The sequence below is a fragment of the Lactuca virosa genome, chromosome 9, assembly GCF_052849685.1.
Source record: "Lactuca virosa cultivar CGN04683 chromosome 9, Lactuca_virosa_CGN04683_v6, whole genome shotgun sequence".
Taxonomy (NCBI): Eukaryota; Viridiplantae; Streptophyta; class Magnoliopsida; order Asterales; family Asteraceae; genus Lactuca; species Lactuca virosa.
Genome location: NC_136434.1, coordinates 290,967,518 through 290,979,802, shown reverse-complemented (window position 1 = coordinate 290,979,802; position 12,285 = coordinate 290,967,518). Strand labels below are relative to the sequence as shown.

General features: G+C 30.5%; 2 protein-coding genes across 2 annotated transcripts; one reads left to right on the top strand and one right to left on the bottom strand.

The window, feature by feature from the left end:
• Nucleotides 1-996: 996 nt before the first annotated feature.
• LOC145138196 (F-box protein CPR1-like) lies at nt 997-2,195 on the top strand. Its single transcript, XM_079072318.1, has one exon. It carries the CDS (start codon nt 1,100-1,102, stop codon nt 2,192-2,194), a length of 1,095 nt encoding a protein of 364 aa, XP_078928444.1. The 5' UTR covers nt 997-1,099; the 3' UTR covers nt 2,195.
• Nucleotides 2,196-6,743: 4,548 nt separating this feature from the next.
• On the bottom strand, nt 6,744-10,912 carry ATATH8 (Protein kinase superfamily protein). Its single transcript, XM_079071826.1, has 16 exons — nt 10,406-10,912; nt 10,077-10,252; nt 9,835-10,000; nt 9,676-9,728; nt 9,458-9,601; nt 9,269-9,373; nt 9,053-9,178; nt 8,778-8,975; nt 8,571-8,677; nt 8,320-8,482; nt 8,162-8,227; nt 8,001-8,094; nt 7,811-7,923; nt 7,609-7,679; nt 7,370-7,478; nt 6,744-7,293 (listed from the first exon to the last, which is right to left on the bottom strand). The coding sequence occupies exons 1-16, from the start codon at nt 10,740-10,742 to the stop codon at nt 6,880-6,882; spliced, it is 2,442 nt and encodes an 813-aa protein (XP_078927952.1). The 5' UTR covers nt 10,743-10,912; the 3' UTR covers nt 6,744-6,879.
• Nucleotides 10,913-12,285: the final 1,373 nt, after the last annotated feature.

Sequence of the window (12,285 nt, the reverse complement as noted above, 5' to 3'; positions counted from 1 at the left end):
ATAATACTACATTAAAATAAAAAAGAATGTATGCAAAAATGGTCCTTATAGTATAGTAAAAGACAAAACTGCGAAAATGGTCCCTGGAGTTAAAATTGTCATTTTAAGGAAGTTAACGGATGAGGGACTAAAACCACAACAAAACTTGTTGAAAAGGACCAAATCTGCAACTTTTCAAACGTTTGGACCGTAGCCACATAAAATGAGAAACCACAGGGACCATTTTTGCAGTTTTGTCTACACTAAAAAGGAAGAACTCACAAGCTACCATTGTTGTCTCCTACTTTGCACCTGTTACCACCTCACCTCGAAGTCGCCTGAAAACAAAGGAAAAATCAAACTAAACTACAGACGGAACGATTGATTTACATTTTAATTTCGAAATGATGAGAAACTGAGGAGAATACGGCTGAGGACGAATATGTAAGGGTTTTTGTAAACAACTTTGGTTGTCAATGGTGAAAGGTCAGGTTCTTTGTTTTTAATGAGAGAGAGAGAGAGAGAGAGAGAGAGAGATAACTTTTAATATTAAATAATTATTTTTATTATTATTTTTTTAAATAAGGCAAAACTTCATAAATGGTCCATGTGGTAAAAAGACAGAAATGCCCTTCACTTAACGGCAAAAAGCTAACGGAATTAACAAAAAGACCATTTGTTAAAAGTTTTGAAACCATAGGGACCAGTGAGGTTTTTAAAAATTAGGGACTAAACTTCAAATTTTCGAAAACCACATGGACCGTTTTTGAAGTTTTGTCTTTCTAATTTGTAAGTTCTAACCCAATACCTGATGGATACAACATTCATGGTATGCGTTTTCCTTTCTATTTGTGCATAAACCCTAAGCTTGTTTTTTTTAATAGTTTTACAGAGGTTGCTCTTTAATTTCATCTCTATCCAATAATCATTATACATACGGATGCAGTTGTCATTGTTATGTGGATTAAGTTTTAGGAATCCTTTCTATGATCTTGTGCAAAAAAATTATAGTTACGTCGAACCCTAATTTAACGCAAATATTTTCCATGTGCAGGTTTCTCAATCACCTGAAAGCAGTCGGTAATTGTTAAGAACGCCATTATCGAGTCCAGATTCCAATATGTCAGAAACTGAGATACCAAATCCATATTTGCCTGATGAGATTGTAAAAGAAATCCTTTCTCGAATCCCTGTAAAATCCTTATTGCAATTCAGATGCGTATCAAAGCATTGGAAGGAGCTAATTACAGGTACTCATTTCATCAAATCACATCTTAAAAATGCCCTATCTTCATCAACCCAACATCGAATCCTTCTTCCAACTTCCCCTCTTTTGTCTTTAAACTATAATAACATCAACGAATCACTACAACTTGATTCTCCATTTCCAAACCCTAAAACTTCAATCAAGATTCTGGGTTCTTGCAATGGATTAGTATGTTTAATCGATGGCACACGTGACATAATCATCTACAACCCATCAACCAGAAGACATTTCAAGCCATTTCAATCACCTCAACAAGTTCTTCATTGCTCAAACCGGATCGAATTCGTGTATGGATTTGGGTGTGGATCAAAAAACCCTAATGACATGAAAGTGGTAAGATTTCCCCGATTTGCTCGTGACTCTGGATACAATAAACTTAAGGTACGCGATAAATTTACAAGTTCTTGGAGAAGTGGATCAGTGTCATCTAGGTATGATTTCATCGATACAGTTGGTACTTTTTTAAACGGTGTTCTTCACTGGTTAGCATATGGTAGTGGCAATGGTGATGATTATAGATTAGTAGCTTCATTCGACTTATCTGAAGAGACATTTTTAGAGATTTGTTTGCCACCTCAAGATTCAAGTCTTCCGTGTTATGTTTTGGGTGTTTTACAAGGATGTCTTTGTGCGATTTGTGATGATATTGGGTATACAGATGTTGAGATATGGTTGATGAAGGAATATGGGGTGGTCAACTCTTGGTCAAAATTCGTTAAAATTCCACTTAATATGGGGATTCAGAACATTTCTTATATGATGCCTTTGGGTTCTTTAAATGAAGATGAAATTGTTTTGGAAATTGATTTGCAATCGTTTGTGATTTATGATGTGAAGAAGAAGGTTTTTAGGTGTGCGATGAGTGGTCATGATTTGAAATTGTTTGGGGATGCTATGGTGTATGTGGAAAGTATGCTTTCACCTCAAGTGTTGTGTGTTTTGTATTGAGGTAATGTTGATTTGATGAAGAAAAGATTATGGATTTTTTAATGCTTGTTTTTCTTTTTCTATTATATCTTTTGTTTAACAAGATTGATTGAGCTCTTTGTTTATCATTCCTGAATAATAAGAGAAATTGACAAATTTAAGCACCTTCAAACCCAACTTTCCAAAAAATAACAAAAAAAAAACATCTTTCCAAAAATAACCACTAGTTAACTATGTGGCTTCACAGGCAGTCCGCAAAGATGGTATCGAGGACTTGTGGAAAATTACCAAAATATCCTTATATTTGAATTAATGGACTTCATGATTATTTATTTACATTAATTTATTATTAGATGAATATATTTATGTTATATTTTGTTAATATTTATTTTACATCATAAACTATATTAATAAAAAAACATAATAAGGCCTTCTGGAGTGGTTGAGGTAGCAACAACCATGATTGTGCACACTATTTTGGTGGGTGTGGTCCAACATTCTCCGAGGTGGATTGTGGTCACCACCATATTAGACAACTGTCATAATGAGCTTCTTTTTTGTAACATTTTCTTCTTTCTTTTCTTTTAACTCTTTTTAAAAGATGGTAAGTATACCGGTAGTTTGTTTCTAATGGCTGACTTGGAAGCTCACCACGCTCCTTGTTGTGGAGTACTGTATGGAGAGTACTTCGGAAGGCCTAATGTCAATTAAATTATTAATTTAATAATTATTTATAATTAAATTATAAATTATAATATTTATGTAAATATTTTAATAAATATATATTTACTAATAAATATTTTAAAAATACACTTTGTTGATGCATTTGAAACTACTTTTGAAATATTTCAATAGGTACGAATTTTAATTACAAAAACCAACATATAATTGACTAATATATATTATGTTAATTATCATATTTATGTAAACATTATAATAAATATATATTAAGTAATACATAATTAAAAAAGATACACTTTGTTGATGTATCCAGAGCTACTTTTGAAAATTTATTTGAACCAGTTATAACTCGTTGACTAATATATATTATGTAAATTATCATATTTATATAAATATTTTAATAAATATATATTATTAATAAATAATTAAAAAATATACACTTTGTTGATGTATTTGGAGCCACTTTTGAAAATTTATTTGAACCGGTAAGAATTGTAACTATAAAAACCAAAACCAACGTAACATAATCCTCCCTAATAAATAAGAATCTTATTGCCACATGTCATTCTCTCCTTCAATTTGACAAATGTCAATTTGTGGTAATTTAGATGTATTTATTTTTCACTTATCATTTACTTCATTTTTAATTTTCCAATATATCATTAATTTAGTTTCCATAAATTAAATACATCATAATGACTATATTAATTATAAGTTTTAAATTTTCAAATTTCAATTTTAATTTTTAATAAATTACAATTTAAACCTTCGCATCTTACATTTTATTATAATTAACCATTATACTACACAAATTTGACAAATAAGCATATAATTTTAATTTATTTATTTTTCGCATTTAACGTTTTGTTTTAATTAACCCGTATAATATACGAGTCTCACAACTAGTTGATTAATATATTATGTTACTAGTTGTGAGACCCATGTATTACATGGGTTAATTAAAAAAAAGTTAATATAAAGATCAAAATATTTAAGAACTTTGAATTTTTAAGAAAATAAAAAAAATAATGAATTATTATGATGAAAATGTTTTTTTTTTATCTTTTAAATTTAAATAAATAAAAAAACTAATGAACTTTAATTTTGGGGATTTTGAAATTAAAAGGTAAGTTCATTAATGAAATTGATATCTATTTATTACTATATTTATTACAACTATTACATTAAATTAAAATATTATATGGAATTTAATAAAATAAAAAAATTCATAAAATGACATGTGGAAAAAATTAATTTAAAATAACCATAAAAATGACATTTGACATATTGAATGAGAGTGTGACAAGTGGCAAAAAAAACTTTCATTTATTAAAGATGACTCATCGTATTTATATAAATATTTTAATAATATTATTAACTAACTAATGAATAATTTAAAAATACACTTTGTGAATACATTTGGAGCTGTTTTTAAAAATTATTTGTTATTAAAAAACCAACATGACATAATTGACTAATATGTATTATGTAAATTAACATAATTAAGTAAATATTTTATATATATATTAACAAATAAATAATTTAGAACAATATATAAACTTATTCATGCATTTGGAGCAACTTTTGAAAAATTATTTGAATCGGTACGAGTTGTAATTACAAAAACCAATATGACATAACTGACATATATTATATCATATTTATGTAAATGTTTTAATAAGTATATAATATATATTAAATATTAACTAATACATAATTAAAAAAATATATACAATTTGTGGATGCATTTGGAGCCGTTTTTGAAAAAAAAAATAAAAATAAAAATAAAAATAAATTGAATTGGTATACGAGTTGTAATTACAAAAACCAACGCGACATAATTGAAAAGCTATTACTAGACAATCTAATTGAAAGAGGGGTAGACACGCTTAATGTCCAGAGACACGGACAATTACTCAATTTTTTTTCATCCTAAAAGTGTAAAAATTTATAAATCCATCATAAATTCATTGGATATCCGTCACAAATCCATCAGAAATCCTTCACAAATCCGTTGAAATCCATCACAACATTAGATAAATGTAAATTCAATGTAAATCCATAGATAAACCCTTTAGTGATGGATTTAGTGACGAAAACTACCATAAAAAATGAAAAAAATGAAAGTTTCTAAGTAGTGCAATTCCAGAAATTTTGTGCATCCCCATTTTTTTCTTTCTCCACCACCGGATGCACCCAAAGTGGTATATGAATGGAACCCGAAGTGGTACATAAAAACATTGAAACTTTGATTAGAGAAAACTAGGCCAACAATATGTAAAAGTTGACCAAATAAAAGCTTCTTATGCCTTTTTGCACAATTTTTCTCGGACAATTTTTAGAATCATAAAGATTAGTAAGAACCGGGAATGAGCATCCAAATCGGGACCAACACCGAACCTTAGGACCTATATAGGTTTTACATTTCTAGGCCGATTATCGATTCTTAGTTTTACACATTATCGATTCGCCTATTTCGGTTTTGGATTGGAATTTTAAGAGACAAAATTTACTAAATCTTTTGAGCTTTTATGTAATAATGTGTAATTTATGAATTTTTTTAAATGTCATAATTCACTCAGATTCAACATGTTGTTTAATGTTTGTTTTTCATTTTAAATTATAATTTCATTTTTTTCTTGATACATATTCATTATTCAATTTATAATTTCATTTTTTTTCTTGATACATATTCCTTATTCATTGAGTTACAATCCCCAAAAAGATAGGGTATCAAAAATCCTCCAAAGATAGGGTATCAAAACTGAAAAATGAAACTTTGTTTGGAGAACTATTTTCGTAAGATTTTTTATATATATGCAATTATGATATTTTCTTAAATAAACATCATCTTATGATTGCATGATCAACATTATATACATTACTTTAAGTAAATTATCTTCTTAAAAAAAATAATGATAATAACTCCTTACAGGGACGGAGTCAAAAAATTTTTTTAGGGTATTCCTTTTATATATATATATATATATATATATATATATATATATATATATATATATAGGGCCGGCCCAAAATGTTAATGGGCTTGGGTTATGAACTTATAATCTATAATCTGATGATCGAGTCGATTCTATGATTATAAGTTCATTTCATACCGGACCAGACCGGAATAGGGTTATATACATTTTCATTGTGAGAAGAGGTCATTTGAGCGTTGATTTTGAAGGTGTAAAATAACCCCTTAAATACAATTTTTTATATATAAGTAAATTAAATCTGAAAAAGAAAAACTAAAAAATAAATAAACTTATCTAAGAATGGAATTGTGCAAATTTATAAAATTTAAGGTATGAAATATGTAAATTTTAAAAACTAACTTATTATAGAAATTGAATTTCTAAATATGAGGAGCTAACTTTAAAAATGAATTATTTAAAAAAACATACCAAAATGTAAAACCATGGAATGGATCCCATAGTCTTTAAGGATTTGATATTATGTGCCTTGCCAACTCAACTTCATATGTTTTCTGAATTACTTACAGCCAAATATTATTTTATTTTGAAATACAAAAAAAAAATTGAAAATTTAAGGGTGGGCCTGGGGCCTACCCTGGTCCTAGGGTGGCTCCGCCCTTGACTCCTTAAACATATTCAAGTTGACAACTCAAAAAAATCATATAAACTTGTAAATGTTCAAACAACTCAAATAATTCATCAAACCCGTTGTATAGCAATACGCATGTTATACCAGTCCAATCGGTCAAAGAACCTAAAAACTGACACCTGTATGTACCTAACGGTCCGGTCCACACAATCAATTGACTTCTCCCAAACCCAAACTGGTTCCAGTCTAGTCCAAATGCTCACTCCCAGTCAAAACCATCATTACTACAAATATTTTTTTTTGTGAAAAAAAGACTAAAGAATTAATCCAAATCTATTTTTTATTTTATCTTTTTAGCATCACTTGAAGTGTACTATACAAGTTCTGCTTCTCTATACATCACCACAATATCAAGACTAAAATTTCAGCCTTTCAATTTAGTAACAACATCATCGACGTTAATTACTCACCACAAGTTTCTTAGGAGTGAACGACAACTGACCCAAATAATCTTCTTCAGACATAGAAACAACCACCTTATGACAAGCCAAAGCCGACGCTACCACAAGTGTCACAAAACTCACCCAACACAACCGGAGCATTAACAGGGGATCTTTTCTCCCAGATTCTAGAACCTTCCGGACAATCACTCTCAGCCGTCGATTTCTCACTAGGCTCTTGTAATCAACAGCTGGCATTAAAGATGATGATCTGTAAATTGGATTACATGTGGCTGACATCGGCATGAATGTTTTAGCAAAAGCTGTTGCACATATTGATTGGTATAACACGTCAGCTATGATTTTACAGAGTTGATATCTGAAAGGTTTTGCTTCTTTTGAAACTATATCCCGGATTAATGATGCTCCATCCTGTTAAAGATTATAAAAATCATGAAAAGGGCATTTATGTCTTTTTGCAAAACTGTCAAAATAAATAAATACTTACAGCTGTCATGACAAGTCGTCTCACCACTACACCATCTTTTGAGAGTAACAGTTTAAGGACTAAATTTACTGTATCTGAAGAAGAAGTCCCACTTTTTAATAATCCTTTGCTGAAAATAAATCACACTCAAATATTTACTACTAAATAATTTATATTTGTTTGATAATATAGTTTTTAAAGTTATTTTTGAAAATCTAAATAAGTGAGAAAAAAAGAATATTCTTTTTGGTGTTATATACCTTGTTGCCCCGATTTTCAAGAAAAAGGCAACCTTCTTCCATTGAAGTTGTTTTCTTTTGTTCATCACAACCTAAATAAAAAAGTAATAAAATACCATTAACATCTATAGATTGTAATAATAATTAATACAAAATACAAAAATACAAAAATACAAAAAATGATTTTATAAAGTTTAGGAAACAATTAAAATGTGAAAAATACCGAGTGAAGAATCTTCCTTGTTTCAAATGAGTTATCTGTTAGAAGCTTCCGTACAACATACGGATATGAACTTTCAAATGTCTTGAAATTTGGATCTCCAGCCATTGCTAATCCTACACATTAATTAAAAAAAATTAAAAAATAAATAAATTAAAGAATTAAAAATATTAAAAATATTTATATATATTACCTTCAAAGGAAGCAATAGAACGTAGGAGAAGAGTAAAATAAGGTGGCATGCGAAGATGATACTTGACAGCTATAGCAAACACTTTACCAAGCACCTATACAACAAGGACCAAATTTGCAAAATCAGCTAAACTCAGGGACCAAAAATGTAATTATCCTCACCTTACTAAATCTGATATCAGGGATTCCATCCTTGAATTCCATCCCCCCCATCGCATATTCCAGATCCTAAATAATTTAAACAAAGTTACAAAAACAGTATTTTTTTTTTTTTTTTTCTAAATCCAAAAATAAAACATTTTTTTTAATTAATTAATTACCAAGGTAATTCGTGAAACATTGGTGCCTGGTCTCACAATGTCCATGTCAGCAAGGGACCCCACAAGGGATGCCCAGTCAGCATTTACTATGTGAATAATCGATCCAAGCATTGCAAATTTATGCTTCTTTTCCATTCGACAGATTAATCCAAAATCAAGAAACCTAACATGACATCATCAAATCAAAAAAGGTTAATATATAAAACTACAAAGATTAATTATTTTATTTTTTAACAAAATGACAAATTTACCCTATTTGTCCAGATGGTAAATACAGCATATTTCCAGGGTGTGGATCCGCATGTAATAATCCAGTTTCTAGGAGTTGAACTAAACATGCTTCAACTCCTTTGTTAACCTAAGATTATAATTATAATAAAATATAAAGATAATCTTAATAAGGTAAAGAAAGAAACCAATTTAAATTTTTAATACATAATTAATTACATATTACATACCAGATCAAAAAGATGTCTTTTAGCATCAATCCTCTGTTTCTCTGAATATTGCAATTCTTGTTCGAAATTGGTGTTACACATGGAGAGTAATTCTTTTGGATTTTCACCACTCATCCACTCCATAGTCAACACCCTCTTTTTGGTCAAATGGTCAAACACTTTTGGAACACGAATATATGAAAATGGTGAATGAGTTTCCTGCATATAAAGAGAAATTATTATTATTTTTAAAAAAAAAAAAAACAGAGATGAAATAGATATATAAGAAAAATTACCATGAATTCTTTAGCATTTGCAGCTTCTAAAGTGTAATCCAACTCCCCTACTAATCCTTTTCCTAACTCATCAGCATAAAGGCGTAAATCACTTTTTCTTTTAGTCACTTGTTGCAAAATATCCAGCTATACAAGTGCAAAAAAAAAAAAAAAAAGTTATTTTTTATTTTTAAATAAATGTAAAGTGAAAAAGTGAAAAATGATAAGAAAACGAACCCCAACTCTCATGATATAAACATCACGAAACACAACGTGTTTCAAATTAGGGCGTTGTACTTTCACAGCAACATCAACTCCATCTACTGTATTTGCTCTGTAGACCTAAATAAAAAAAATATATATGAATAAATAATAAAGATTTAATGTTTCTTTTTTATGTTATTTATTAGTGAAAAGAACATATACTTGACCAAATGATGCTGCAGCTATTGCTTCCTCAGAGATGTAACTGAAGAAGGTGTCCACAGGGGATCCTAGCTCTTCCTCTATGATTTTCATGGCTAAAGTTCGGGGAAATGGAGGGATTTGATCATGGAGCTCACTTAAAGCCTGATAATAGCAAATTAAAGTGAAATTTGAGATTATTTAAACACTGAAAACCTTAAAAAACACAAAAATTGAACCTTTGTTATTTGAAAGCCAATGATATCTGGCCTTGTGGAAAGGGATTGACCAACTGCATCAGCAACCAAAAGCATGTCACAATCCAAGAGTCTAACCAAAACAAGATTAAGAAAAATCAGCAAAAAAGATTAATTTTGTCACTAAATTCATCTATATACCTTTGATAAAAGTGGGACCCAAGTTTAACATTGTTTCTTTTAACACCATTCCGAATTTGTATTGTGAATTGTTTTCTTCGGTTTCAGAGTCTGCATTTGACGTTTTTGACCTTATAATTCCTGATATCCTGATTCTGATTGCAGCTGAAGCAAAGGAGCCAAAAACCTTTCGAAACAGAATAAGTAAATTATGAGAATATGTCATAATTATGTGAGATAAGGTGATAAGGGTAAGAATGTACTTCAATAAGTCGAAGGGCTACTATATGAGGTCTGCATTTGAAATAGTCATCAGCTTCTTGTGCATTGTAAGCTTCTGGAAGTGGTTTTGTCCACATTTTAGAGAGATGGTAATAATAAATTATGTATGTTTCCAAGGCTTTAAGGTCAGCCATGATGAGATCTGTGGTAGAGAGTTCTGTAAAGCAGATGGATTGATGTTAACATAAGTGGCAGAAAAGGTGTAAATGGATATAATTTGAAGAAATAGCTGCAGGATTTCTTCAAATTATAATTACAAGTAAATTATGCTAAAAATAGAGATTAGGAAGAAAGTGAGAAAAAGCAAAACCTGGATAATAAGGCTGAGGCCAAGAAGGAGACTGAAATTCACCAGAATAGTGGGGATCTTCGAGGTTCCGTAACCAAACAAACTCATCTACCTTTTTCGAAATCTCCGGTAAACCAAGAGCTTCGCTCGTCCAATTGATGCCTGCACCGATATTCTTCTTAAGAAAATCGACATCTTTCTTTACAACTTGTACGAAATGCCCAAAGTTTCCAGCAACAGCACGGCAATTGTTGTGGGGGCGTTTAATCGTTCTTCTTGAGGTGGATTGAGCTGTACAGCAGAGTACGGAAGCCGGAATAGACGATGCAGCGGCGGAGGTGGCGGCGGCGCTGAGCATTGGAGGCTAACAGGGCGAAACTTCCGGTGAATTTGGGTGGAGAGTTGATGGGGAATCGGGAACGAAGGGTGGGAAAAGGGTAGCGTATCCTAATTTTTCCGGCATGTAGTGACAAAAGTAGAAACGGGTTTCCTCCTGGCGCCACGAAGTGCGTGATGTTTTTAGTTTTATGATCGGAGAAAACCTTATAGAACAACCCCATCTGTTGTCTCAAAAGCTCGAAAAAACAGTAATTTTATTATTTTGTATAATAAAATCAATTTATTTTTTAATCATCTCTCAAATAATGTGTAAGTGTAACTAACAAATTTTTGATAGTCGTAAAGTTTAGATAAATCCAATCTATTGTTCTACAATGCGATGAAAAAAAACCGTAAAAAAATCATTATGTTATAATTTTATATAATAAAACTATTTTATGTTATAATTTTGTATAATAAAATGATTTTATGTTATGATTTTGTATAATAAAACATTTATTTTCCCCTTTATGCCTTATAATTTTTTTTTCTTGAGAAATGGTACTTGATAAACTTTTCATTGATTCCATGACTGAAACATAATAACTCGTATATACCACAATATATTTCTAGATTTGCATTTAAGTTAGTAGTCATTGCAACGTTAAGCATACTTGTACTTTATTTATTGAATCAATGAGACATTTATTAATTATTATGGTTTAAGTGTTTCCTATTATGGTTTAAGTGTTTCCTAGTTAATCTTGTAGGGATTTTTATGCAACTTTACACTAGATTTAGACAACATAAGCATTCAAAAAAATCCTAAGTGTGCATGCATCCTACGATCTAGGTTTTACTATTATGGTAACATACTTTCAAAACTATAAAACAAACTAACAAAAGAATTGAATACCAACCTTACAAGTATAATAGTATATACTTAAGTTCACTTAAAGATCACAAACACTTGTGTTGCTCCGTGGAAGTTCTAGCGCCCAAAATAGGAATGTCTCTAGTGGTTCACACCCAAAAGACTAAAACTAAAAACTTTTAGAGAGAATGAGAGGGGGGGGGGGAGGTGAGAACTGAATTTTCCATTGCATGGTTTACCCTAGTGATGTGTGTTTGGACCGAATACCCGAACCGAAACTGAAACCCAGATCGGACCGACCCAAATTAGGACTGAATAAGTTATTTGGGTCGGTTCTCGGGTATCTATTTTTGCCTAATTCGGGTTTCGGGTTTTTCAGTCCGGATTACCCGAATAAAGGTTTAATCGGGCCAAAAAGACTGACCCGAAAAGTGAATAGTCACTTGAACCGAATAACCCGAATAAACCGAAATGACCCGAATAACCTAAATAAACCGAAATGGCCCGAATAACCCAAATAAGAGAATTCTATTTTTAGTTCAAGAAAAAAAAACATTAATTTAATATTTTTTTTCTCGAACTAAATATAGAATTTCCTTATTTGGGTTATTCGGGTCATTTCGGTTTATTTGGGTTATTTGGGTCATTTCGGTTTAGTCGGGTTATTTGGTTCAAAAACACAGTGTAAATGTTTATTTGGGTTATTTAG